General features: G+C 40.3%; 1 protein-coding gene across 1 annotated transcript in view; it reads left to right on the forward strand.

Annotated features, from left to right (window-relative positions):
* The first annotated feature begins 20222 nt into the window (after positions 1-20222).
* Positions 20223-25264, forward strand: part of EXT2 (exostosin glycosyltransferase 2) — an 89827-nt gene continuing 84785 nt past the window's right edge. Inside the window, exons 1-2 of the mRNA XM_063289650.1 lie at positions 20223-20314; positions 24663-25227. Of these exons, the coding sequence (XP_063145720.1) occupies positions 24692-25227 (536 nt within the window). The 5' untranslated portion in view covers positions 20223-20314; positions 24663-24691. The remainder of the gene's footprint in view (positions 20315-24662; positions 25228-25264) is intronic.

The raw sequence follows: 25264 nt of genomic DNA on the forward strand, positions 1-25264 counted from the left end.
TCAGCTGAAACCCAAAATACAGCTAACTTGGATCTAAATTCAGCATTTTGTAAACCACTTTAAGAAAAAAAATAGAGGCAGATTTGAATGTATTTTTACACAGGTAAAGGAAGTCATGTATGCATCTCATCTGTTCCATTGTGAGTACATTTATTAATGAAGTTCAGGATTCTCAAGACCAGAAGAGATGTCACATTTCCTATCTCATCACTCTATTGAAGGGATCAGGAGGAGATCCTCTACTCACAAACTCCCCATAGCTGTTGTTCTGCCAAGTGCCCAAGCAGTGATCAGGTGCTCAGACAATTGGTTCTTTTAGATCCAGAGACAATAAGATCAGTGGATAAAGATCCAGATAAAGATTTAGATCCAGAGACACCAGTGGGTAAAGAGAGTTTAAACTTTATTATAAACTTAAGCAAGCAGATTTAAACAGAAACACAGTTTAACCATAAACAGTTTAGGCAGATTAAACAAAAGCATAAAAACATAGCATAAAGGAAGAAATCATAACATACCTAAGCAAATTGACCCTATCCCCTTTTGCTGCCTGGAGCCTCCTGACCAAGGCAGCAAGAATACTCCTTAGGATGGCTTAATTCCACAGCACCCAGTGCGCAGAGTCTGTGCAGAAGCTCCCAAAACTCAAAAGACAATCCTAAGGGTTTTATCAAAGTCTGGCCCAAAACCTGTGACTCTGTTTCCACAGTACCGAGGCTGCATGGCCCGAACTTGACTAGGATACTTCCCAGGGTCTAGAGCACCTGTTTCCAAGAGCTTGGGAAACTATACAGATAAGCTAGTGCTTAACAAAAACTATCTCTCATCTCTACCACCACCACCACTTCCAAACCAAAATATTTTCTGGAGGGCTGTTGGAGGAGTGGACTTATTCTTAAACTAACAATCTGGGGGTTTTCTCTTATCTCCCCCTCCCTCCCAAACAGAAATAAAAACAAGCCAGTTAAACATCAGTATAACTCAAAATAAACTCTAATCTTCATGTGAGAAAATAAAAATATGTCACATAACTCCTTGAAATAACAATGGTCTTCCATGTTGCCACTACAGTTGTTTTCCTCTCAAACATGAATGGTGATTATATCCCAAATGGCTAATTGTTATGTCTAACATTAACTACAGTTATCTGTACTAAATGCTGACTTTTAACTATAAATCCTGAGTTAAGCATATTTTTCAATTAGGGGGTATGCATACTTTGTCTTCATTTTTAAAAGGTCTTTGGGACCACAGAAAACATGGAAGTGATGTAGTAGTATCACCAGAAGGGGTAGGGCAAAAAATGTTTGTTTTAATTTAAAAATAGGCACATTAAGTTCATCATAAGTTTAACATATCTATTTTTGGAGGTCAGTTTGCTTTAAAAAAAAAGCAAAAAAAATCACATCACCAAAAATTTGCTGCTGAACTTGTGGCACAATATTGCCAGACTCTAAAAGCTGCAGAAATGGGTCTCAGGACACACATGTGGGCTACAAGTTGCCACATCTGATTTAAAGCAAGTATGTAGAAGCTGTGCCCTCCCAAGGCCTTGGGTGCACCTTCCAAAGTTGTAATTTTCAATGGTACAATTAAAGCATTCACACACAAAAATGGGACATGAAGTTCTGAAATCAATTCAGGTTTTTTTAGCAGACTGGTACTGTTACATCTGCATTGATCTGGAAACCTTCAGAGTCAACACAAAACCTGAGATTTTGTGATAGTTTGAAGAATTCAACATTGGGATTAATCAAAGATGGCCAGTCCGTTTCTATTTATAGCTTGGATCTGTCTCTAAAATAAAATAATCCATTGGTCTCTCATCAGTCCTGAAACAAAAGAACATCCATTCACAGCACAGAGAGAAATGTGGATCTATAACAAGCTTTGCTGTAAGATGACCTTTTAAAAGTTCTGTGGTAGGATTGTCACATTATGGACAAGGACCTAATTTAACTGGCTGCGTTGTAGATAAGTGGAAAACGCACCATCACGTGAAAAGAAATGGACCTTAAACAAGGGTTTGCTAATTAACACATTCTGAAGAATACTGGTTGTTTCTTAAATTGTTTTTCAGCATAAGTTAAGATGATTTTTATTCAGCAGGAGGAAGAGAAAGAGGAAATAACCTCTCTAAGATTCAGTTGTTTGAGTTAGCCTTTGGTAGTAAATGAAAATGATGGTGGGTCAGTGTGCCTTATCTTGATTGTTCCATAATTTTTTAAAATTTCTTTCCCCAAAATAATAATAAAAAAAGTTACTCTGTTTTGCAAAGTGCAGTTGAGCTCACTTTATGAAAGCTGAAGATTCTGTAAATTGTAGGTTTCACGTGAAGGTCATTTTTAAAGCTGAAGCAGAATATTGCTGTCAGATCTTAACATGGAGGGCTATTAGAAATTCTTATAGAATTATAAATAACTATGTAACTGGATAGCCTTATAAATTATGGTACATGCTGTGGGAAATAAGTGTATTTTGGGTCTGAATGGAGAACTACAGGGCAAACTGATATAACTGCAGATTGATATATGCTTATACCTTGAGGGTTGTGGGAAAAGTCCAGAAGGATTTTCATATATTTGATTGCAAGCAATTAAAGTATCCTAAATGCTGTTTTAGCTGGAACCATGAATCTAAGAGAATCCCCAGATTGCATACTGCTCCTTCAGGGGAGTGCAATCTCATCAAGAGCAGTAAGTGCACGTCCATGGAACCAGGGGACTTCTGTACAAATAACTCTGTCTTGCTTGAATTCAGTCTGAATCTGTCATACTTAATCTAGTTCCTCACAGCTTCCAGACACAGCTGTTATCAGACTCAAAACCCACAGATAATTTTCCCCAGCAGTTTCATGTGGGGGAGAGGGCTAAGTCCAGGATTTAAGAGCCACAAAGGAAAATGCCCAAGGACTCAATTTCTTTTTCCCCCATCAACACCAGTTGGAACGGCCCACTCAGGAAGGAGTGAAATCACTGCAACACAATACCCTTGATCCCCACAGTTAGCCCAAAGGGATATCTTGGTGGATGGTACTGAATGCCAGTGAGAGATCTAACAGCACTAGGAACAATGCACCATCACCATCCAGGTCTTCTGCAGGAGTGACCACTGCAATTTCCACCCCATGCCAAGACCTGAACCTGAGTGAAAGAGATCCAGATAAGCCACTTCATTCAGGGCCCTCTGTAGTTGTAGAAGAGCCATGTTAGAGGCAACCTGCCCCCTGGAACAGTTTCCATCATGCAAGGATTCTGCAAGTCTTTAAAAACACGGCTTTGCTCCCAGGCCTGGGGTTAGGTTGGTTGTTGAGCCTCTAGCAGTTTTTGTGCAATAGTGTCTGGTTTGGGGTGATTTTTTTATCTGGGTATATATGTTCTCTTTTTAAATTGTTTTTTCTTCTCTTTTTATTTATGTAAGCCACCCAGAGTCATTTTGGAGTTGGGCAGTCTTCTAAATCAATCAATCAAACAAACAAACCTTCCCAAAAAGAATCCAGGTTGATAATTGTCTAAGATAATTGAGTTGAGTAAGAGTTTCTCAAGAGGGTGCATCACCCTTCCATTAGGAACATGTTCATCATCTCCTGTCCCCATGCTGCCATTCCTTCTCTGCCCACATGAATTGGCCCGGTGTGGCACAGATCTAATTTACAGGGCAGCTGGACTCATTCCAGAGAGGGTCCTGTCTATTCCTCTAGCGACAGAATCCTCTATGCCCCCTCCCAATGTGGGCTACTCCAACCTTCATTCTTAATACTTTCCAAGGGATGTCTCTGGGAATCACCTATTGTTCAGCTAGGTCTACTCCAAACTGGGTTGGAGCCAGTCTCTAGCCTACCTCCATTCTTCCTGCCTCAGCCAACCAGGCATTCTCAACTCCCTCCTCCATAGCTTTCTAAGGGATTTGGCAACTCACTCGGCTCAGCCTCCTGTACAGTATATCTTGCCTTGGTGAGGATACACCGAAGAGCAGAATTTCACACTTCTCCCTGCCTCTTATCAGGGAGATGAATGCCTACCTGAGCCACAAATTCTTTTCCTTCCTCCAGTTGTGCTCCTCTACTCCCCACACTCAAGCTCCTTCCAACCAGACAGAGTCCTTTCTTCTCAGACATACTCTTATTTGTCAGTGACCATGCCTCTTCTTCTTCAGCAAAGGATCGTTACCTTGTCGTGGTGCTGGAGCTTGAGCACCTCAATGATGCCATGAGCTAAACCGTGAAGGGCCACCCAAGACGGGAAGGTCATGACAGAGAGGTCAGACTAAATGCGATCCCTGGGGAAGGTAATGGCAACCCACCTCAGTATTCTTGCCGTGAAAACTAAATGGATCAATACAACCAGAGATATGTCGGTATACCATCGGAAGATGAGACCCCCAGGTCGGAAGATGGTCAAAATGCTACTGGGGAGGAACAGAGGATGAGCTCAACTAGCCCCAGACGTGATGACGCAGCTAGCTCAAAGCCGAAAGGACGGCTAGCGGCCGACGGTGCTGGTGGTGAACGGCGAATCCGATGTTCTAAGGATCAACACACCATCGGAACCTGGAATGTAAGATCTATGAGCCAGGGCAAATTGGATGTGGTTATTGGTGAGATGTCAAGATTAAAGATAGACATTCTGGGCGTCAGTGAACTGAAATGGACTGGAATGGGCCACTTCACATCAAATGACCACCAGATCTACTACTGCGGACAAGAGGACCACAGAAGAAATGGAGTAGCCTTCATAATTAATAGTCAAGTGGCTAAAGCAGTGCTTGGATACAACCCAAAAAATGATAGAATGATCTCAATTCGAATTCAGGGCAAGCCATCTAACATCACAGTGATCCAAATATACGCCCCAACCACAAATGCTGAAGAAGCTGAAGTAGAGCAGTTCTATGAGGATCTGCAGCACCTACTGGACAACACGCCTAAAAGAGATGTTATTTTCATCACAGGAGACTGGAATGCTAAGGTGGGCAGTCAAATGACACCTCGAATTACAGGTAAGTATGGCCTGGGAGAACAAAACGAAGCAGGACACAGGCTGATAGAATTTTGCCAAGACAATTCACTCTGCATAACAAACACTCTCTTCCAGCAACCTAAGAGACAGCTTTATACATGGACTTCACCAGATGGACAACACCGAAATCAGATTGATTACATCCTTTGCAGCCAAAGGTGGCGGACATCTGTACAGTCGGTAAAAACAAGGCCTGGAGCTGACTGTAGTTCAGATCACGAACTTCTTCTTGCACAATTTAGGATCAGACTAAAGAGATTAGGGAAGACCCACAGATCAGCTAGATATGAGCTCACTAATATTCCTAAGGAATATGCAGTGGAGGTGAAGAATAGATTTAAGGGACTGGACTTAATAAATAGGGTCCCGGAAGAACTCTGGACAGAAGTTGGCAGCATTGTTCAGGAGGCGGCAACAAAATACATCCCAAAGAAAGAGAAAACCAAGAAGGCAAAATGGCTGTCTGCTGAGACACTAGAAGTAGCCCAAGAAAGAAGGAAAGCAAAAGGCAACAGTGATAGGGGGAGATATGCCCAATTAAATGCAAAATTCCAGAGGTTAGCCAGAAGAGATAAGGAATTATTTTTAAACAAGCAATGCGCGGAAGTGGAAGAAGACAATAGAATAGGAAGGACAAGAGACCTCTTCCAGAAAATTAGAAACATTGGAGGTAAATTCCAGGCCAAAATGGGTATGATCAAAAACAAAGATGGCAAGGACCTAACAGAAGAAGAAGAGATCAAGAAAAGGTGGCAAGAATATACAGAAAACCTGTATAGGAAGGATAACAATATCGGGGATAGCTTTGACAGTGTGGTCGGTGAGCTAGAGCCAGACATCCTGAAGAGTGAGGTTGAGTGGGCCTTAAGAAGCATTGCTAATAACAAGGCAACAGGAGACGACGGCATCCCAGCTGAACTGTTCAAAATCTTGCAAGATGATGCTGTCAAGGTAATGCATGCTATATGCCAGCAAATTTGGAAAACACAAGAATGGCCATCAGACTGGAAAAAATCAACTTATATCCCCATACCAAAAAAGGGAAACACTAAAGAATGTTCAAACTATCGAACAGTGGCACTCATTTCACATGCCAGTAAGGTAATGATCAAGATCCTGCAAGGTAGACTTCAGCAGTTCATGGAGCGAGAATTGCCAGACGTACAAGCTGGGTTTAGAAAAGGCAGAGGAACTAGAGACCAAATTGCCAATATCCGCTGGATAATGGAAAAAGCCAGGGAGTTTCAGAAAAACATCTATTTCTGTTTTATTGACTATTCTAAAGCCTTTGACTGTGTGGACCATAACAAATTGTGGCAAGTTCTTAGTGGTATGGGGATACCAAGTCATCTTGTATGCCTCCTGAAGAATCTGTATAACGACCAAGTAGCAACAGTAAGAACAGACCACGGAACAACAGACTGGTTTAAGATTGGGAAAGGAGTACGGCAGGGCTGTATACTCTCACCCTACCTATTCAACTTGTATGCAGAACACATCATGCGACAAGCTGGCCTTGAGGAATCCAAGGCTGGAGTTAAAATCTCTGGGAGAAACATTAACAATCTCAGATATGCAGATGATACCACTTTGATGGCTGAAAGTGAAGAGGAACTGAGGAGCCTTATGATGAAGGTGAAAGAAGAAAGTGCAAAAGCTGGTTTGCAGCTAAACCTCAAAAAAACCAAGATTATGGCAACCAGCTTGATTGATAACTGGCAAATAGAGGGAGAAAATGTAGAAGCAGTGAAAGACTTTGTATTCCTAGGTGCAAAGATTACTGCAGATGCTGACTGCAGTCAGGAAATCAGAAGACGCTTAATCCTTGGAAGAAGAGCAATGACAAATCTCGATAAAATAGTTAAGAGCAGAGACATCACACTGACAACAAAGGCCCGCATAGTTAAAGCAATGGTGTTCCCTGTAGTAACATATGGCTGCGAGAGCTGGACCATAAGGAAGGCTGAGCGAAGGAAGATCGATGCTTTTGAACTGTGGTGTTGGAGGAAAATTCTGAGAGTGCCTTGGACTGCAAGAAGATCCAACCAGTCCATCCTCCAGCAAATAAAGCCAGACTGCTCACTTGAGGGAATGATATTAAAGGCAAAACTGAAATACTTTGGCCACATAATGAGAAGACAGGACACCCTGGAGAAGATGCTGATGCTAGGGAGAGTGGAAGGCAAAAGGAAGAGGGGCCGACCAAGGGCAAGATGGATGGATGATATTCTAGAGGTGACGGACTCGTCCCTGGGGGAGCTGGGGGTGTTGACGAACGACAGGAAGCTCTGGCGTGGGCTGGTCCATGAAGTCACGAAGAGTCGGAAGCGACTAAACGAATAAACAACAAAAACGCCTCTTCTTACATAACATCCATCAATTCCAGCATGATCTCCAGGCTGCTTCCTTCTTTTCTTCCTCCTGTATCACTTCTCACCAACTCAATTCAATCAATCCCAGGGTTCTCCCCAGCCTAAACACTCTATATCTCTTTCTCTCACCACGATACAACTTTCAAGTCACTCACTTTTCATCGCTCTGCATCCTGAGTTCTCCAGAATGTTCTGACCACCATTATCAGTCCATTCTTTTATTCATCTTCATTATTACAACTCTCTTCTCCAGTGCTCTCTGCTTTCTCTTGACATCTCTCACATCCTCTTGCTTCATTCCCTTCCACCTCCCAAACTCCATCTCTTCTCTAAACTTTCCTCTGGCTTTCCAGCTGCTCATTCTCCATATCATCTGTCCACTGCTTTTCCATCCCCGACCACTCTCCATTGTGTCACCTAGGACTCCTGTCCCTCCAGCTCTCCTCACCAATGGCACCCATGCACCACCAACCTTTCTTAAAGCTAGTTCATGATCAGTCATTCTAAAACAGGACTAGGCAACTTGTGACCTATTAATTGAAGTGCAGCCTATAGGCTAAGTACCTGCTGGTTAGCAACCCCCTGTATTTTTCCTTAACAGTGAAACATGCTTTGTAGGCATGTTGAAATTTAACATGATGGGTTGCACATTTGAACAGAGAGTAATCTTTTATGGGTATGACCAAAAAAAGAGCATTGTGGGTGCAGGCTGTTTAGACAAAATAATGAAGACACAATATTCCTCTAGCTCATAACGTCCAGATTTTTCAGTAGGTTTTTTTTTTTTCCCAAAACTTCTTTTTGTCCTAAGCTGCAGGGAACATTTATTCATAGCAAAGGACATGAGCAAAACAAAGCATAACAGTCCCATGCTATATAATCATTGGAGGCAAATACTATTTTTAGTTGCTCTGTGTATTCCCTGCTGTTCTCCCATCAGATTCTGAATGTGCAGAAGGACATGCATGCACGAAGGCTTAGCTATTCTAGCTGAGTCCTCCTTGTGGCCTTTCCTTTCCCGTTCTAAACAAGATGCAGAAAATGTTTGATGGGTTCAAAATGGATACTGTGATTAGCTGTGATAAACATTTTTTCATTGATCAGTACTTAAAATATGTGATAGCATCAAGACTGAACATGTCAATCCAATTTCAAGTCCAGAGAAGTATTTGCAGGAAGAGACCCAAGGCAGACTGTTTAGACTGAAGGTGTTATTTGAGTTAAATGCAGAGAAAACAAAACATTGAGTATTTCACTCCATTAGATATTTGCTGGTACTGGATCAGTGGTACAGAACTGTTACTGTCTGTGACTCAGTGGCCCTTACAAGTAAAATACTTGCATATTATATAAAATTAGCATCTGGCTTCAGGCCAAGTATAATAGAGTTTATGTAATATGACCCCAGTGCTCCATTTTTTTTTTACTTTAATTGCACATATGTTCTGCAGCCAAATTTACAGTGTGCTATTTCTGATCCAGTACTGACGTCTCTTGGGAAATACCATTTCAGAATGTACATTAGAGAATTGTATTTGTAAGCAGTCTACAGTTAAAGGCACCCTGAATTACTCAACAGAAATAAATAACCTTTTAGAGCCAAACTATAATTAGAATGTATGTATGTATAGTTGTCTCCTCTGAGGGGACCATACCATATCAGAAACAGCATTTGCAGGTTAATTTCTCATTGAAGATATTTCTAATAATTTCCATTATTTCTAATAATTAACAATTATTTCTAATAATCATTCTTATTTCTAATAATTTCCAAAGATTTTTTTTTAAAATCGTATGGCATAGCAGTTTGGTGTTCATGCTGCTTTTTCTTGCTGTGAAATCCTTGTGAGGTCCAGCAGCCAGATGTGTAGACTATTTAGCCGTGACAAGTCACGTTGCCCGAGGTGCACCACAAGGAGGCTAGTCTACATTGCACCAAGTTGAGCTGAGACAGAGCGACTGGCCCAAGGTCACCCAGCCGGCTTTCATGCCTAAGGTGGGAGTAGAACTCACAGACTCCTGGTTTCTAGCCCAGCACCTTAACCACTAGGCCAAACTGGCTCTCATTTCCAAAGATGATAAATGATATGTCAGGGTTAGTATCTTATGGGAGATAAGCCTGGAGAGATTGGCTTTAGGATTCTTCTCCATGCTCCTGGAGATGAGCTTTTATCCCATTTTTGCAACATGGGGGAAGATATTCCTTTCCAATGCATCATACCCCACAACATTAGTCTTACTGTGCCTTAGGAACAAGCTTGGTAGAGTCGCTGCCCTTACACGGTTGTTGTTGTTGCTGCTGCTGCTGCTGCTGCTGTGGGGGACCAAGGAATAAAGAAGGGGAGACTTCTCCTTTGCTGCCTGCTTCTCTCCCCACCAGCAAGTTTTGGTCCTCATTTTCCACCAAGAAACACTGTGGGTGGCTCCAATAGCAGCAGCAAGTTACTGCTGTACCCAAGTCAAGTATGGGTCTGGGTCATTCCAAGGGTTGTGGTTGTTGGTGTGGGAAGTAGTGGCAAGCTGGAAGGTGCAATGAAGGGGAGAGCAGCAAGGAGATAAAAAGAATTGGTTTGTGAGTGGAGGTGGTAATATCAGCCTCATGGAGAGTATCCATAAGTTGATATTCCCTGACCCCACCCCCAAAATGAGTGCTGGATGAGTCTTCTGTTCCCTCAATAGCCAAAGAAAAAATGGCCATGGAGGCACAGAGCCTTGGGGCTGGGAGGGAGGGAGGGAATGATCCTGCAGCAGGCTTTAACCTTCATCTTGCTTCAGCCTGCCTTTAGGGCAGGATGGCACCAAGATGGAGACTCTGTTGTGAAGACATATCCTCAATAAACAGTAAGCAGGCCATCTCAGACCCAAGGTGAGAAGGGTGTGAGAATGATCATTAGTCAGCTTTTAAAATTTTATCCCTATTGTATATACCAAATAGTTCAATGGATACTTCAAAGGGGTAATTTGAAAATACTATTTCCCTGAACCATATGTTGTCATTGCCAATTCATCTCCACTGATAACAAGCTAGTTCTAGCTAAGCTCTGTTGTCATTTTGCTGTCCCCTCCAATATCAGCTCTGTATAATAATCATTATACAGCAACAGGAAGTGGGTGAGGTGTTGGCTGCAGAATATGAATGAACAGCAAGAGAAATTGGCTTTGAACTGAAAATTCTTTACTTGTGATCTGAAATTAATTCCCCACCTGCCTTGTACTGCATGAAAGCTCGAAGTGGGGGGAGGAAAGCCCTGCTCTGACGTATTTATACAAATAAATAGCCTGTCACCTGAAGCTGGTGAATAATTTTGGAGGATATAAATGGCAAGTCAGAATCTAAAAATAAACTGGTTTGCTGCAAACATGTCTGCCTTAGGTGTACCATCAGAATACAAACAAGATCTCTTCTGCAAAGAGCCAAGGAAAGGTACATGCTCACATTTTTAAAAGATATCCTCAGAATTCAGAACCACAGAAAGCAGTATTTACTGAATTTACATTCTGTGCTGATTTATTTGGTAGAAAATTCCTATTTTACTTGATAAGAATGCAGCTAAATGAAAAAATCTCCTTCAAACTGAGCTTGACTCCTGTGACTTCATGCAGACATCCATTTGTCATTGCTGTCTTCTCAGATTTTTTTTTTTAAAAATTCTCAGTCTAACCTACAACCCTAAGTTTTCTTGGAGATTGCACATCCCAATACTAATCAGGACCCTACTTAAGTTTTTTTCTGGATCAGTTCAGGTTGGCTAAGTACAATGATTTCTATCAATAGTTGTTGCTTTTGGAATTAACCTGATGCAGTTGATTAATTGGGGAAAAAGCACAGACACACCCTGGATTAGATCTAGTTAATACTTGGATGGGAGACCATATGAAGATGGGTTGTAGGCTGGACTGGAAAGTAAACATTAAAAGAAAAAAATCTACAAAGGTGGCAAACCACTTCTCTATTGCTGCCGAGAAAACTATTTGTATATGTGTCTATGTAGTCACCAGAAATTAAGTTCAACACAAGAGAGTCTTAATCTTCACCTTTTACAGATTCATGTGATTTATTTTTATTTATTTTATTTTATTCATTCAATTTGATGCTGCCTGACTTTGGGTGGCTCACAATACTATACACCAAACAATACAAAAACAGTGTAACAGAAACAAGCCAGCAACAAAATCAAACCAGAACAGGAGAAAAAGAAAGGAAAGCAAGATGGTGACCCTGGCAAAACATCCCATCCACATCCAACATCCAACAAAGAGAGCACCAACCACCCTAGCTCAGGGCCTAGTTGAAGAGCCAGGTCTTCACAGCTTTTCTAAACAACAGCAGAGTGGGGGCCATTGGGATCTCAGGGGTGTGATGGAATGTGTTCCTGAAGGAGGGGGTGGTGTGGTGGATTTCGGCACTGCCGCTGATTCCCAGGAAGCGGGGAGCACATTTCAGGCAGATAAGAGGATTCACAGTCCAGAGACCGTTGCTGGGAAAGTTAAGAGATTCAAGGTAGCTCCGCCCTAGAGTCTCCCAGGTTATTTACCCTTAGGTCAGTTAGAGTAGCTTTAGTCTGGCAAGATTCTGTATGGTGAAAGCAATAAAGAACTGGAGTTTGGAATACACTGACTGGACACTGTTCTTGGGCTGGCCTTGACAGGGGGAACCTCATTCCAGTGGACAGGCGCTGCTACAGAGAAGGCACATTTCCAGGATCCTGATATATGACGTTAATTGAAGGTATTCGGAGTACGCTGACCTTGTCAGCTCAAATTGGCATGGTAAATACCATGGAATACCTCTGGGCACTGAATGGTCAGCATTCAGCCCCTCTTTTTGGCAGCATGTGGAATAATCAATGGTCCAATTATATGGAAGGCTCTGTGATATTTGGTCACCATTCTCATAGATGAATGCTTTCTTTCATAGATGAATGGCTGCTCAGTTTTTAGGCAATCCTTGATTCATAATGAACCATTTTCTCCTTGATGTTAATAAAATAGTAAACTTCAGTTTTATAAATGCCCACAAGCCAATGCCCATATACTTGGCTATCCAGTGGTTGTTACAATAAAGATAAGCACAATTCCTTGTATCTGGACCATTTGTGGGGCCAGTTTAGAGTCACATGACTACAATTGTGCGTGCTTTGGTATCTTTATGAAATTATACCTCAACATTTGAAAGATACCCTTTTTCTGAAAGATGTGGAGCAAGACTTGATTGTCAAAAGTTATTTAGGGCTGACCTAAATTTCCGTAGTAAATTTTATTTCCATTTTCGAGAAGTGGGAGCTTGAGCTGGCTTGGAAGATAAGAATGTTCACACTGCATGGATGGACATAATTTGTGAAAAAATGCTCATCCAGGCACATCTCTAAAATGCAAATGATTTAGAAACCAAACAATTCTTCCAGTTACTGACAAGATTTCCCAAGAGATAGGAAGCAAAGCACCTCCAGGCTAAGAAACAATAGGTTTGCACTACATTAGTTCAATGGGTCTATTCCAAGAATGGATAATTTGCAGTCCCCAAGGACTCTTCTTTGTGGCCCTAGAGCCTGTATTTGTCAAAAGTTAGAAACATTCCTATTATTGATAAAAACCAATTAAAATTTAGAATTAAGCCCTAAAACAGGCTATTTTTTAAAAAAAGAATCTGTACAAAGAGAAAATTGCTCCAGCCATCTGTATAACATTGCTCACCCACTTCATGTTCTTGACACTTCTACTGTGGTCTTGGGCTTTACACAACAGCATCAAGTGTGGGGCTTATCCACCATAAGTTTTCCCACCTCATGTCTACTTGAACCCAGTTACATCTAGATTGAAATCAATGTTTGATTGTTTGAAGATTTGACCGTGAAGTAATTGTGCTGTTTTATTAAGAAGCAAAGGATGAAACTGTGAAACACATTTTATTTCTGATCTGAGTTTTGTCTCTATTCATCCACTATCCCACTTTGCTATGAACATTCTTCAGATAGTTTAAGCACCAGTCACTTGATCGCTGGGATGTAAAGTTATCTGATATTGGGAAGCAAGTACTAGGAAATTCTCTTGTTGCTTGATCATATAGTTTAGGACCCCAGCATCTAGAATAGGTTAATTTACTAATAAAGTGACAGCTTATAGCATTGTGTAAATGTCATAGTGATAAGCACAGTTCTGCTGTCATGACCTATATGCTGTCATGACCTATATCTCTCATAGACACTTAATATAGCTCTCTTAGCATCATTCCAGAAGTGATATGACATTGTACTAAATGCAGAGCCTGCTTCAGCTATGCAATAAGTAATATCATCTTCCACAGTGAGAGGACAGCGAGAGCATGATCCCTTAAATAGCTGGACATAAGGTTAAAATGAGCATTAGTAGGACAGCATGAACATACACGTTCCCAGAGAGGAGCCCAGGTTTCTCTGACCTGTTTGGGAAAGAACACATGGCTAGCTAGGCAAAGCACTTGGGGCATCACAGGCTTCTTTGGAAATATGTCCTATTGTGTTCAATGGAGTAAACCTAATTCAATTAAAAGTCACTACTTTAACCCCATCAACAAAATATTGGGTTAATGGATATTAATGGAGAACCTAAGAAACAGTTCAATGGCTGTGCACAATCACCGTTGTTTACAGAAGGGATAGGCAAATTTTTGAGGGTCGAAAGCCATTAACATTTTGAGGAGACTGAGGCCACAAAGGGACAGGGCTGTTTTGTGTTTGGGGGTTTTCTTTCTTCAATTATTTAAGGCTTGAGCTGAAGGTTTTGTGTGTTCCCACCTCAAAATGGTGGACATCAAAGGAATTTCAAGAGCAATGGAGACTTACATTTGGTTTAGAGCCTTCAGATAATTAAGCCATGCTAACAGTTTGATCCAATGCATACATGGCAGTATTTCCCATTTAGTTCAGTGAGGTTTATTTCAAGCAAAAAGCAAGGAAGACTGTAATCTGATGTTATATTAACTTTTTTTTTTTATCATTCAATTGTGTCTGGACAAGTCCCTGCAGTTTTCTTGGCAAGGTTTCTCAGAAGTGATTTGCCATGGTCTTCTTCCTAGGACTGAAAGAAAGTGACTGGCCCAAGGTCACCCTGCTGGCTTTTGTGCCTCAGACAGGATGGTCTCACGGTTTCTAGCCTGATGCCTTAACACCAAACTGGCTTCTGTGTAAACTTAGGTCTACCTAATTCTTCCCAGTCTGTGTATCCATGAGGAGAGATGTTCTGTGACTTGCCTAAACTGTCCAGGCTAGTCACAGATTTAAAGCAATGTTCCACTGAGATAATGGTATACTGAAAGTTTTAGGATTTCCCCAAATTTGCCATCTGCTATCTGGAATATTTGCCATAGAAAGTGATATCCCCAAAATCTTGTAAGTATGAGTATAAAGGCTATTTTAAACAGGTTTCTAGATTTCACTGATGTATGATTTGAATTTGAAAAAAAACACACATTAAAATGTGAGCAAGGTTAATAAACATACATCTTTAAAATTTATTTTCTAATGCAGCAGTATTGCAACTGAAATTCTCCCCACGACCCGAGTTTGATCCCAGTGGAAGCTGGATTCTCTCTTGGGTAGCCCGCTCAGGTCGACTCAGCCTTCCATCCTTCTGAGGTCGGTGAAATGAGCACCCAGCTTGCTGGGGAAGGCGACGACTGGGGAAGGCAATGGCAAACCACCCCGCTCTATAGTCTTCCAAGAAAACGCCGCAAAAGCGGCGTCCCCCAAAGGGTCAGACACGACTCGGTACTTGCACAGGTGTCCTTTCACCTCACATCCCTTTATTATTTTTATAAATAACTCAAGGCAGGGAACATACCTCATGGGATACATTTATTTATTAAAGTATTTATGTATCATTCATCACCAACAATCCTGAAGGATTTACTGATCAGTTTTCAGTTGATAAAGCTGGGCATAATAATTTCCCTTACTAGTCAAAAACAATAAAGACACAGATAATGTAATGCAGTATAACTAAGAAAGCCTTAGCTGGATCAACATTAAATGTTTCATTATAAACAATCTGTATTGAAGATTGTTTTACCGTGAGATTTCTCCCCTTTTCACCAACCCTCTCCAGCTGATTTGTCCATGAAGATCCTGCAGAAAATGCCCTTAAAAAAACAAAACAAAAAAGGTCCAGAAAGTTCTCCTTTCATTGATGCTGAGTCACAAATCAAATGACAAGATATTGGGATTTGCCTCAGTTCCTTCAATTTGCTTGGCCAGTTCTGCTGGGCTTCCTGATTGCTTGGAGTGCCTCTGTGTAAGTTACGGTAACCATATTTTCTTGGAAAAAATAAAGGACAAGCCTGAAAAAAGGGAAAATCTTAAAGAGGTTCATAAAGATTAAGAAGAATGTTTAACTTTATAACTTTGCTTTACAAAAGAAAATTCAAGAGGAAAACCAAGAAAAACTTTACAAAAACACATGTTCTAATAAAGGACAGCTTTCTGAAAAAAAGGACTGCCCTTTATAATAAAAGACATATGGCCACTGTAGGTACATTCTCCTTCTCTCTCTCATCCTTCCATTCATCTACCACTCACCACAGCAGAACTTAAATGCTTTCTCTTCCATTTTTCATTCTTGGAAGCAATGAGGAAAAAAACACAAAACTATTCTAATCATAAGTTAGACCCTGAGAGCGGAGAGAAATTTATGCTCTTCCTTCTGTCACCCTAGAAGGGGATGCTAATTGTTATGCTTAGCTTTGGATGGCCCACTTCAGTACCTGCAAAGCCTCACTGGTCAGGTTTCTCCTTCAACAAGCATATACTGTACATTTTTGGACTTCAGTGAAACAGCACTGCCCTCTGCTGTTGGAGCTCAGCCTTCAAAAGAGATGTCTGCAAATGTGGACAAATGATAGGCCCAAACCCTCATTTTTACTCTGAGTAGTTTATTACTGCAATGGAAAAGACCTAGAAAATACAGCTGATATGGGAGAAATTGGAAACAGTAATCAATTCTGAAAGATGAAAAGCAGAGAGACACTGTTTCTAACAATAAATGACCAAGCCTATGCCTTTTGCAAAAGTTGTATTTGTTCTTCAGCAAATTTCACTTTTACATGCATCATAATTCTGTTTTTAGTAACATTATCCATCAATTAATTGGGGAAATGATATTTGGGTATCCAAGTCATAGATTCCATCTTGGATTTCTTTTACTTATTTTCCAGTCCTTTTATACCATGCTAATCATAGGATCATAATAAAGATTTTTCTATTATCACCCTTGAGTTCTCTAAGAATTTTCAGATAGATGCTTAGGAATGCATTCATTTCTATGTGCCTATTATATATAAACTTTTATAACCATTATTTATCACATTCCCCTCAAAATCCCAGTTCAGTCCTCAGTGTATCATTTGCAAAGAAGACAAATGCAAGGGTTCCCTGTTCCTATCTTCTTTTACTTAGTTGCAACTTGAACAAAAGTATCATTAAAGAAGGGCTGCAATCTTAAGGTTCCTAACATGAAGGATTTTCTCAGTAAAAAAATAATATACACAGAACCACCTTTGTTCTCCCCTGCTGGCTTGCCAACAGTAATGCTTTAAATGCTCCAAAACTTTAAAGTCAGAACGCTCCAATACTATACTTAGGGCCATTCCTATAAAGGAATATTCAGGTTTCAACCAGGATATGTAGGGATGTTTCTGAGTTTCTTCTTTATCTCTGAGAAAGAGTAATTTTTTAGATGTGGAGCTAAAGGAATGTCTAGAATGTAAAAATAGCATATATGGAGGAAAGAAAGTACTGGAGGTGATACTTTCTGCAATAATTGCAAACAAGTATCTCAGTTTGTAAAACTAAAACATCCTGATTTTTGTCCATCCAGCACAAAAGGTATCAGTGTTAAACATTATATTTTTATCCCACCTTTAAAAAAAATTGGTCAGCTCAAAGCAGCAAGCATACCCAAGACTCCTTCCTCCTATTTTCTCCACAACAATAACCCTGTGAGGTGTTTTGGGCTGAGAGATTATGTATTATCATACCTAATATGGCTGTGCATGCTTCAAAAATTCCTTCAAAAGAATGTAGCTGTTTTAAGATTACTCTAATAAATTAACTCCTTAAATCAGCTTCATTTTTGTGCAAATTTATTTCAAGTAGCACAAAACACACAGCATATGAATCGTTGAGATTTAAGCTACATTTCTCTACAAAGGAGTATGCTTGCAGTGATCTATTGTAAGGTAAAGGTAAAGGTTTCCCTTGACGTAAAGTCCAGTCGAATCCGACTCTAGGGGGCGGTGCTCATCTCCGTTTCTAAGCCTTGGAGCCGGCGTTGTCATAGACACTTCCGGGTCATGTGGCCAGCATGACGACTCGGAACGCCGTTACCTTCCCGCCGAAGCGGTACCTATTGATCTACTCACATTTGCATGTTTTCGAACTGCTAGGTGAGCAGGAGCTGGGACGAGCAACGGGAGCTCACCCCGCCGCGCGGTTTCGAACCGCCCTTCCGATCGACAGCTCAGCAGTTTAACCCGCAGCGCCAGACTGTTATAAAATGGTAGCAACTATGTTTCTAAAATAGTAAATCAAGAGAATAATCTATTAACCTGTAAGAGATCATATGCTAAACAGACTCTTCCACCTCTTATTTTGAGTTGCTGTCCCCTCCTTTCAGGGGGTTAGGCAACTTCAGTCATACAAATGCTCTCACCTGTAATGAATGCCTTTCCCAATAAAGTACTCAGACTCATAAACAAAGTTTAAGTTCTGATTTTATTAAGGATAGAGCGCAAACATAATGAAAGCTGAGAATGAGAAAAGCGCGCCTAAAATCAAACTAAATAGCCCCATTACAAACAGAGTCCCACCCCCCTTCAAACGTCTCAAATTCACATTCCCAGGTGCTCCTAACGAGTTCTGCTGATCAACTGGCAAAAAGACCTTGAACCAAAAAGATAACCCAAACACATTCCTGCCTAACAAACAGAGATAGAGCGCTTGGTACAAGGTTTCTCAGCAGCTCCCTCCCAGCTAGGAACGCGCGTCAGTGCTCTGGCATGCAAACCGTTACGATGTACCATGCACATCGAAACGATGAACATGACATCACCTTACCTATTACAAAAAATAAAATTGTTGCCTCTATAGATGTCAATTCTTATTAGATACTGCATGATAAAAAAGGAAAGTATAATTTTACTTACATACTACAAGTTCTTCCCTGTTTAAGCTTCATATAGAAAATATTTATTCTTCTTTATGATGATGAATATACAGCTCCAATTTAATGCTTTTTTTGTTCATGCAAGTAAACATGATATATATTGCCCAGATTACAAAAACTGTTCAATCCAAATGCCATGTACCAATGTATACGTAATGCACTTTGACAACCACACCTCATAAGAGGCAATATATATAAAGCTTATATGGAAATACTGCCTCTTCTGTGACTTTAATATATGTGCTAATATTTACTGATCATACAGACTTCTTACTACTGGTTTTCACCTATAGAACACTACATGGCACAAATCCCAGGTTAGCTTAGAAACCGTCTCCACTAGGTAAGATTTTGCCTCTCTTGGGTGATTACTGGGGGAGGTGATACTTAGGGTGCCAGTCCACGAGGAGGAAGGGCCCTATAAACTCAAAGCCAGATCTTCATTTTAGTAGTCCCAACATTTGGAACATTTGCCTCCCAAAGTTCCTTTGCTGTACCTTTGCCATTAGTCTTGTACAGGCAAACATTAAGACTTTTAGTGGTGATGTTGGGCTTCCATTTTTATCTTTTGACTCAGGTTTGATAGCACAGGTGTTTCTGTGTTCTATGTTTCATGGAATTTTATCCTGTTCTATTTTGTTTTACATTCAAGAGCCAAGAATCTTGGGAGAGGAACAACATGTAGCAAATAAATGACAGATCCCTAGGGTAACATTATTCCAAGCATTAGATACATACAGTAGGCATTCTATGCTATCCAATGGTTTCAGGCTTTCTTGAAAGGCAGACTGATGAATCAAAGCTGAAATCCTGCAGATTGCACGAATCAAAGCTGAAATAGATAGCTGAGATTTGACTATCTTCGTCTAGGTAATACAATAGCAGCATTAATTTACGAGACAGAAGCCAGTTCCATGATGGATTTAATTTCATCCCTATACCAGTTTGGTGTACCCGTTAAGGTACTGGGTAGGAAGCAGGAGACTGAGTTCTAGGCCTCCCTTAGGCATGAAAGGTGGCTGAGTGACTTTGGGCCAGTCTTCTCTCTCAGGCCAACCCACCTCACAGGGTTGCTGTTGTGGGGAAAATAAGAGGCAGGAGCATTAAGTATGTTCGCTGCCTTGAGTTATATATTTGAAAAGCAGAATAAATAATAATCTGAACATCAGCATTCTGGAAAGGGTCATCCTTTCCAAAACCGATTGCACTCCATCTTCCTGAACAGCTGAGCCTCCTAATAGCTGTACTTCCATTAGGAACTAATCTTAGTGTATACACGAGCAATACTCATGCCATACGTGGTCAGGAAGCGCAAGAATGGGTAAACCAGGTTTGCGCGTTTTCTTAAAGAACAGAAACACTAGAACTCAAGATCCACCAATACACTCTGCAATTTAAAGGACTCCAAATCTAGAGTTTGTTCTTTTTCGGTAGCGACATCTGAGGGATCATGGCTGGGCCGCTGCAGAGACGGAAGAAGTCTCTAGCCAGTGGCTCCGAGAACGAGACACCACCCTCGCCCCCTGAGTCTAGAATTCTGACAAGACCTGCTGAGTTCCAGAACTAGAGATCCCGCGGCTCACGGAGAACTGAATACGCACAGGAAATAACGTCACATTCAACCGGAAGCCGGAAACGTCGGCCGTGGCTGGCGAAGACGGAGGGGCCGAGAGGGGCGTCTGCTGATCGCGGTCCCCTCCGCCGAACCGTCGGGCGGAAGGTCCGCAGGTGAGAGAAGTATCCGTGACAACTCGAGGTTGTTCTGGCGTGGCTCTTGCGGAGGGTGCTTCCAACTCGGTTTTTCAAAGGTTGGGAGAGCGGTCTCGTGTAGGCAGAGCGTGGCTTCAGGTGTTCAGAGAGGTGGGAGGTGAAACGCTCCCACTTCTTCTTTGAGACCCCGAAACCTCCCTGCGTAGCGTCGGTTTCTGCGCGGGTAGAGTGGCTGTCTTGAAATACTCCGTTTCTTCCCTTTGAATGCCTTCACCCATCTCGCAGTTTTCTTCCTCCAGCATAACTTCGTGCTTCACGGTGAAAAAGATAAAATCAGTTCATAAATACACCTCTGTGAGGTTAAGCCTCACAACCTTTAAGGTTACAAAAATTCGGACAACGGTTGATTAGCAAAGAGTATGAGAATTACACTTTTAATCCAAGGAAGTGTATGAAATTGATCAAGAAGTGTTGCTGTTAGGTAGAAAGAGTAATAAAGATGGATAAAGCTAGCCAGCCTTTGTGTGTCTGTTACCTTTTTATTGGTTTTATTTGTGTCACATGGTGATTGATAAACCATGGTTAACAAACTGATGACTGTTTAACATGCTAAGCAAAGCCAAATCACATTATGGTTTAAAGTGATAGCCTAGCTTACACAGCATGCTAAACTTTAAAGTATTTTGCTTGGTTTAGCTTAACCATTGTCATTGAAAAATTATGATTAATGGTTTAGCATGTTGTGTGAATTCAGCTATTAAATTTTAAATGGCCTAATTTTGAGTGTTTGAAGGTGAAGCTTTTGAATCATAAATACATGTTTGTGCATCATGTTTGAATCATAAATACATGTTTATGCAATCATAAATACATGAATCATAAATCCATGTGTTTATTCCAAGGAATCCCAACTGTCCCACTCTCCCCACAGATGGTTCACACCATTTTTGTCCTAAATTTCCAGATTAAGATCTGAAACCCTTAAATGTCTGTGCTTGCATGACACATTTTCCTAGCATGTTGTATGAACCAATTCCGAGTGGCTGGTAATAATGTAATGTAATATAATGTAGTCTGTTATACGAACCAGAACATTGGGTTAATTGGGTAGGCCATGGTTAAATTACTTATAGTAAAGGTAAAGGTTTCCCTTGACGTAAAGTCCAGTCGAGTCCGACTCTAGGGGGCGGTGCTCATCTCCGTTTCTAAGCCTTGGAGCCGGCGTTGTCCATAGGACACTTCCGGGTCATGTGGCGAGCATGACGACACGGAACGCCGTTACCTTCCCGCCGAAGCGGTACCTATTGATCTACTCACATTTGCATGTTTTCGAACTGCTAGGTGAGCAGGAGCTGGGATTAACAACGGGAGCTCACCCCGCCGCGCAGTTTCGAACCGCCGACCTTCCGATCGACAGCTCAGCGGTTTAACCTGCAGCGCCACCGCTGCTAGGTGCTGGAAATTGCAGAAGCAGTCACTAATCCAGATTGCATAAGGACAGTTTCTCCACTAAGTCTTTGCTGATATTAAAATGATTTGTTTAAACAGTTTTTAACATCAGTAAAATTCTTTCACAACTTCTATAACTAATTTGGCTGATGCAGAATTCAGTTTTTCCTTCTGATTTGATACCTGTGCAATCTCCCCCCCCCCACCCTCCATCATTTGTGGAATTAATGGAGAAGATGGCTGAGCATTTGATGTGGGAAAATCCTCAACTCTGCAGTTTACTTGACTTTGAAAATTATATATGGCTTCTTATTGGTTACTTCTAAGTGTTTCTTTTGTAGCAGTGAATTCACAAGTGAGTAATAATCCATATATAGGTGATTAAGTAGTTTCCATAGCAGTATACTTGGAGAAAGAAAATATTTTCCTTAGCAAATTAAGAGTTGTCTCAGATATCTGATCTTAATATGAAACCAAGTTATTCCACTGTATATGTGGATAAGCGAGTGGGGGATTAGTTTCATTACTAAGATCTTTTATTATGTTGACAGTATGTTAACCATTAAAATATCTTTGTGAAGAAAATATTATCAAGATCAAGTAGCTTTCTGGAGAAGTTCTGCACTATATTAACCAATTGATTGTTAACAGTGATTCTGTTATTAACAGTGATTCTGTTTTATGATAATTTATTTAATAGACTGCAAAAAAAAAGGCATAAAGCACATAGAAATTTGATTTGAAGTTATTTATTAACACAAGCAAGGATCCTCAGTAATAAATTCTACTTTGGATATGTTGAAGATCTTGGTGGTTTAGAGATTTCTTTAATGATATGTATTATGGAATTGTTTATTATACATAAAACAAAGTACTAGTTATTTATGGAGCTCCTTATTAATAGGTGTATATTATGTTCATCTGACAGGTTTTTAGAAAAAAAATAGAAAAGCCACTTTTAACAAAAAGTTGGAAACCAGCTTGTCTGGGAAGGTTGAGTAGCAAATTATGTGCTGTCTTTTAGGCTTTTCTTACAGTTTATTTCTCATTTATGTATAAGTTTTACATAAATCTTATGTAAAATTTATTTTGGTTGTCTTTTTGGAATTGCACACAGTTCTGATCTCTGACTGCAATAAAGATTTGATTGATGGTTGCTGTGACAATCTAAGTGGTTCTTTTTTTCTCAGCATGTGGTAAATTGAAAATTCTCTGGAGAAGAGAATAGGGTTCACCACAATTAATTACAGTGTGCTTAATTAAGTATAATTAGAGAGCCTTAATTCAAAGCATGAATGTTTTCTAATTTTAAAAAAATGACAAGACTCTCAATATTAAAAAAAACCCTAAGCTTTTATTTTACTGCAAACCATTATTGAAATCTCAGATAACTTAAATAGAAATATAACTGGGAAAATTTAGTAATGGTTTGTGAGTTAATTTTATTACTTGGATATATTTAGAGAAGACATCTGTTTCAGCCCCTGAACATGTTGTACAAAATCTTTCCCCATATGGTCTGCTTATCCAGTTCTTCTGCCTTGCCATTTTGTATTTCAAGGTCACTTTGTAATCTGGTGCCAGTTTCTAAGTACAAATTTTCAGGTATCATATTGGAAGGATTTGTACAATATAATACTTCTGTTCCCTCCTTTAGAATTCAAATGAGAATCACAAGTCAGGCTTTTGCTTATATTTTCTTCAGGAAAGCATTACATGATGTATGTTGATGTTCAACATACGTGCAGCTTATATTTGGAAAAAGTAGTTTTCAGGTAAGTGAAGCCTGGAAAATATTTGTAGGCTGGGTCTCCGTTTCTTGCCTAAAATTGAAACAATTTGTCTTTCTTACGTTAGGTAGCTAAAATTCAAAACCTTGCCAAATGCCTTTGAGCTTTCCAATTTTTATACCCAGTTCTTTAGCCTTGTACTGCACTGCAGGCAGAATCCTTAAATCTCCCTTTTCCACCTCTATACATTGAGCTTCACCAAGAGGCCAGACCAACTCCAGGACATACAGACTACCTGCATGCTGTTGATTTCAATGCTGGCTGCTACTTCAGATGCAATAATTGTGGACTCCGAGGATGTGAATAGGTACTGTGCAGTATGAGTTCTGTCATCTGTGGTCTAGATCCATATGCCTCTTGGCTGTTCCTTCACACAGTGAGCAGAGGTTGCCTGGATGGATTTCAGAGGTGATTAATACTTCTCTGAATGAAGGAGTAGTTCCTGCCACCTTGAAGAAGGCAATGATGTGCCCTCTTCTAAAAAAAAAATCATAATCTGATTGTATTGGATAGCTTTCACCTAGTGTCCAGTCAAACTGAATAAGGAAGCTAGATGATTCCCAGAGTCTTAGAACTGCTCCTTCAGAGAGAATAACAGATTTATCCTTATATTTAATAGGTTGTTTTGGATTATGAATTAATGAGTTGTGAGCTGTTTAGAGTCTCTGAATAAGAGGGATATGAATTTTGAAATAAATGTAAAGAAATAAATCATCCAGGCCATGTAGGAAGATATCTTTTGTTTTGCTTGCTTTACATTTAACTGAAGTGGCTCATATACATGTGTACATGTGCTGTTGATAATTTAGGTTTCTCTATTTTGGGTAGAAAATGGGCTATTTTGGGGATGTATAGTTGCTTTGGGGATATATTCAATATGGTCCCTGTTGTTGCATATCCTATTTGCTTTGTTGTGTGTTTTCATGAAGCTGATCCTCTATGAGACAGAGTTCGAGAAAAATAGATATATAAAGCAAAAGTCAGAAGTGCTTTTTTAAAAAAGCAGAAATTGGATAGGAGAATCGAAATTTCTATGTAATACTTATTTTTATCAGCAAACATGTTTTACTGGTTTAATAATAAAATATTCCCTTTTAATTTCTCTTCATGTGTATTCTGTTTTACAGAAGCTTGTGGGGAGGTGGCTTGTTTCATTATGTGTGCGTCAGTCAAATACAACACTCGGGGTCCAGCCCTCATCCCAAGAATGAAGACCAAACACCGCATCTACTACATTGCTCTTTTTTCTGTTGTGCTACTGGGGTTAATTGCCACTGGCATGTTCCAGTTCTGGCCTCACTCCATTGAGTCCTCAAATGACTGGACCCTTGAGAAGCGCAGTATTCATGATGTACCTGTAATCAAGATTCCTGCAGACAGTGCCATTCCAGAACGAGGAGATCTTAGCTGCCGGATGCATACATGTTTTGATGTTTATCGCTGTGGCTTCAATCCCAAAAATAAAATCAAAGTCTATATTTATTCCCTGAAGAAGTATGTGGATGAATACAACATGCCAGTCAGTCATACCATTTCCAAGGAATACAATGAACTATTAACTGCTATTTCTGATAGTGACTTCTACACTGATGACATCAATCGTGCTTGTCTATTTGTACCATCCATTGATGTTCTGAACCAGAACACACTGCGCATTAAGGAAACAGCTCAGGCTTTGGCACAATTATCCCGGTACCTACCTACAGCAACCTTGTAGTAAATCCCAGAG

The sequence above is a fragment of the Candoia aspera genome, chromosome 1, assembly GCF_035149785.1.
Source record: "Candoia aspera isolate rCanAsp1 chromosome 1, rCanAsp1.hap2, whole genome shotgun sequence".
Classification (NCBI taxonomy): domain Eukaryota; kingdom Metazoa; phylum Chordata; class Lepidosauria; order Squamata; family Boidae; genus Candoia; species Candoia aspera.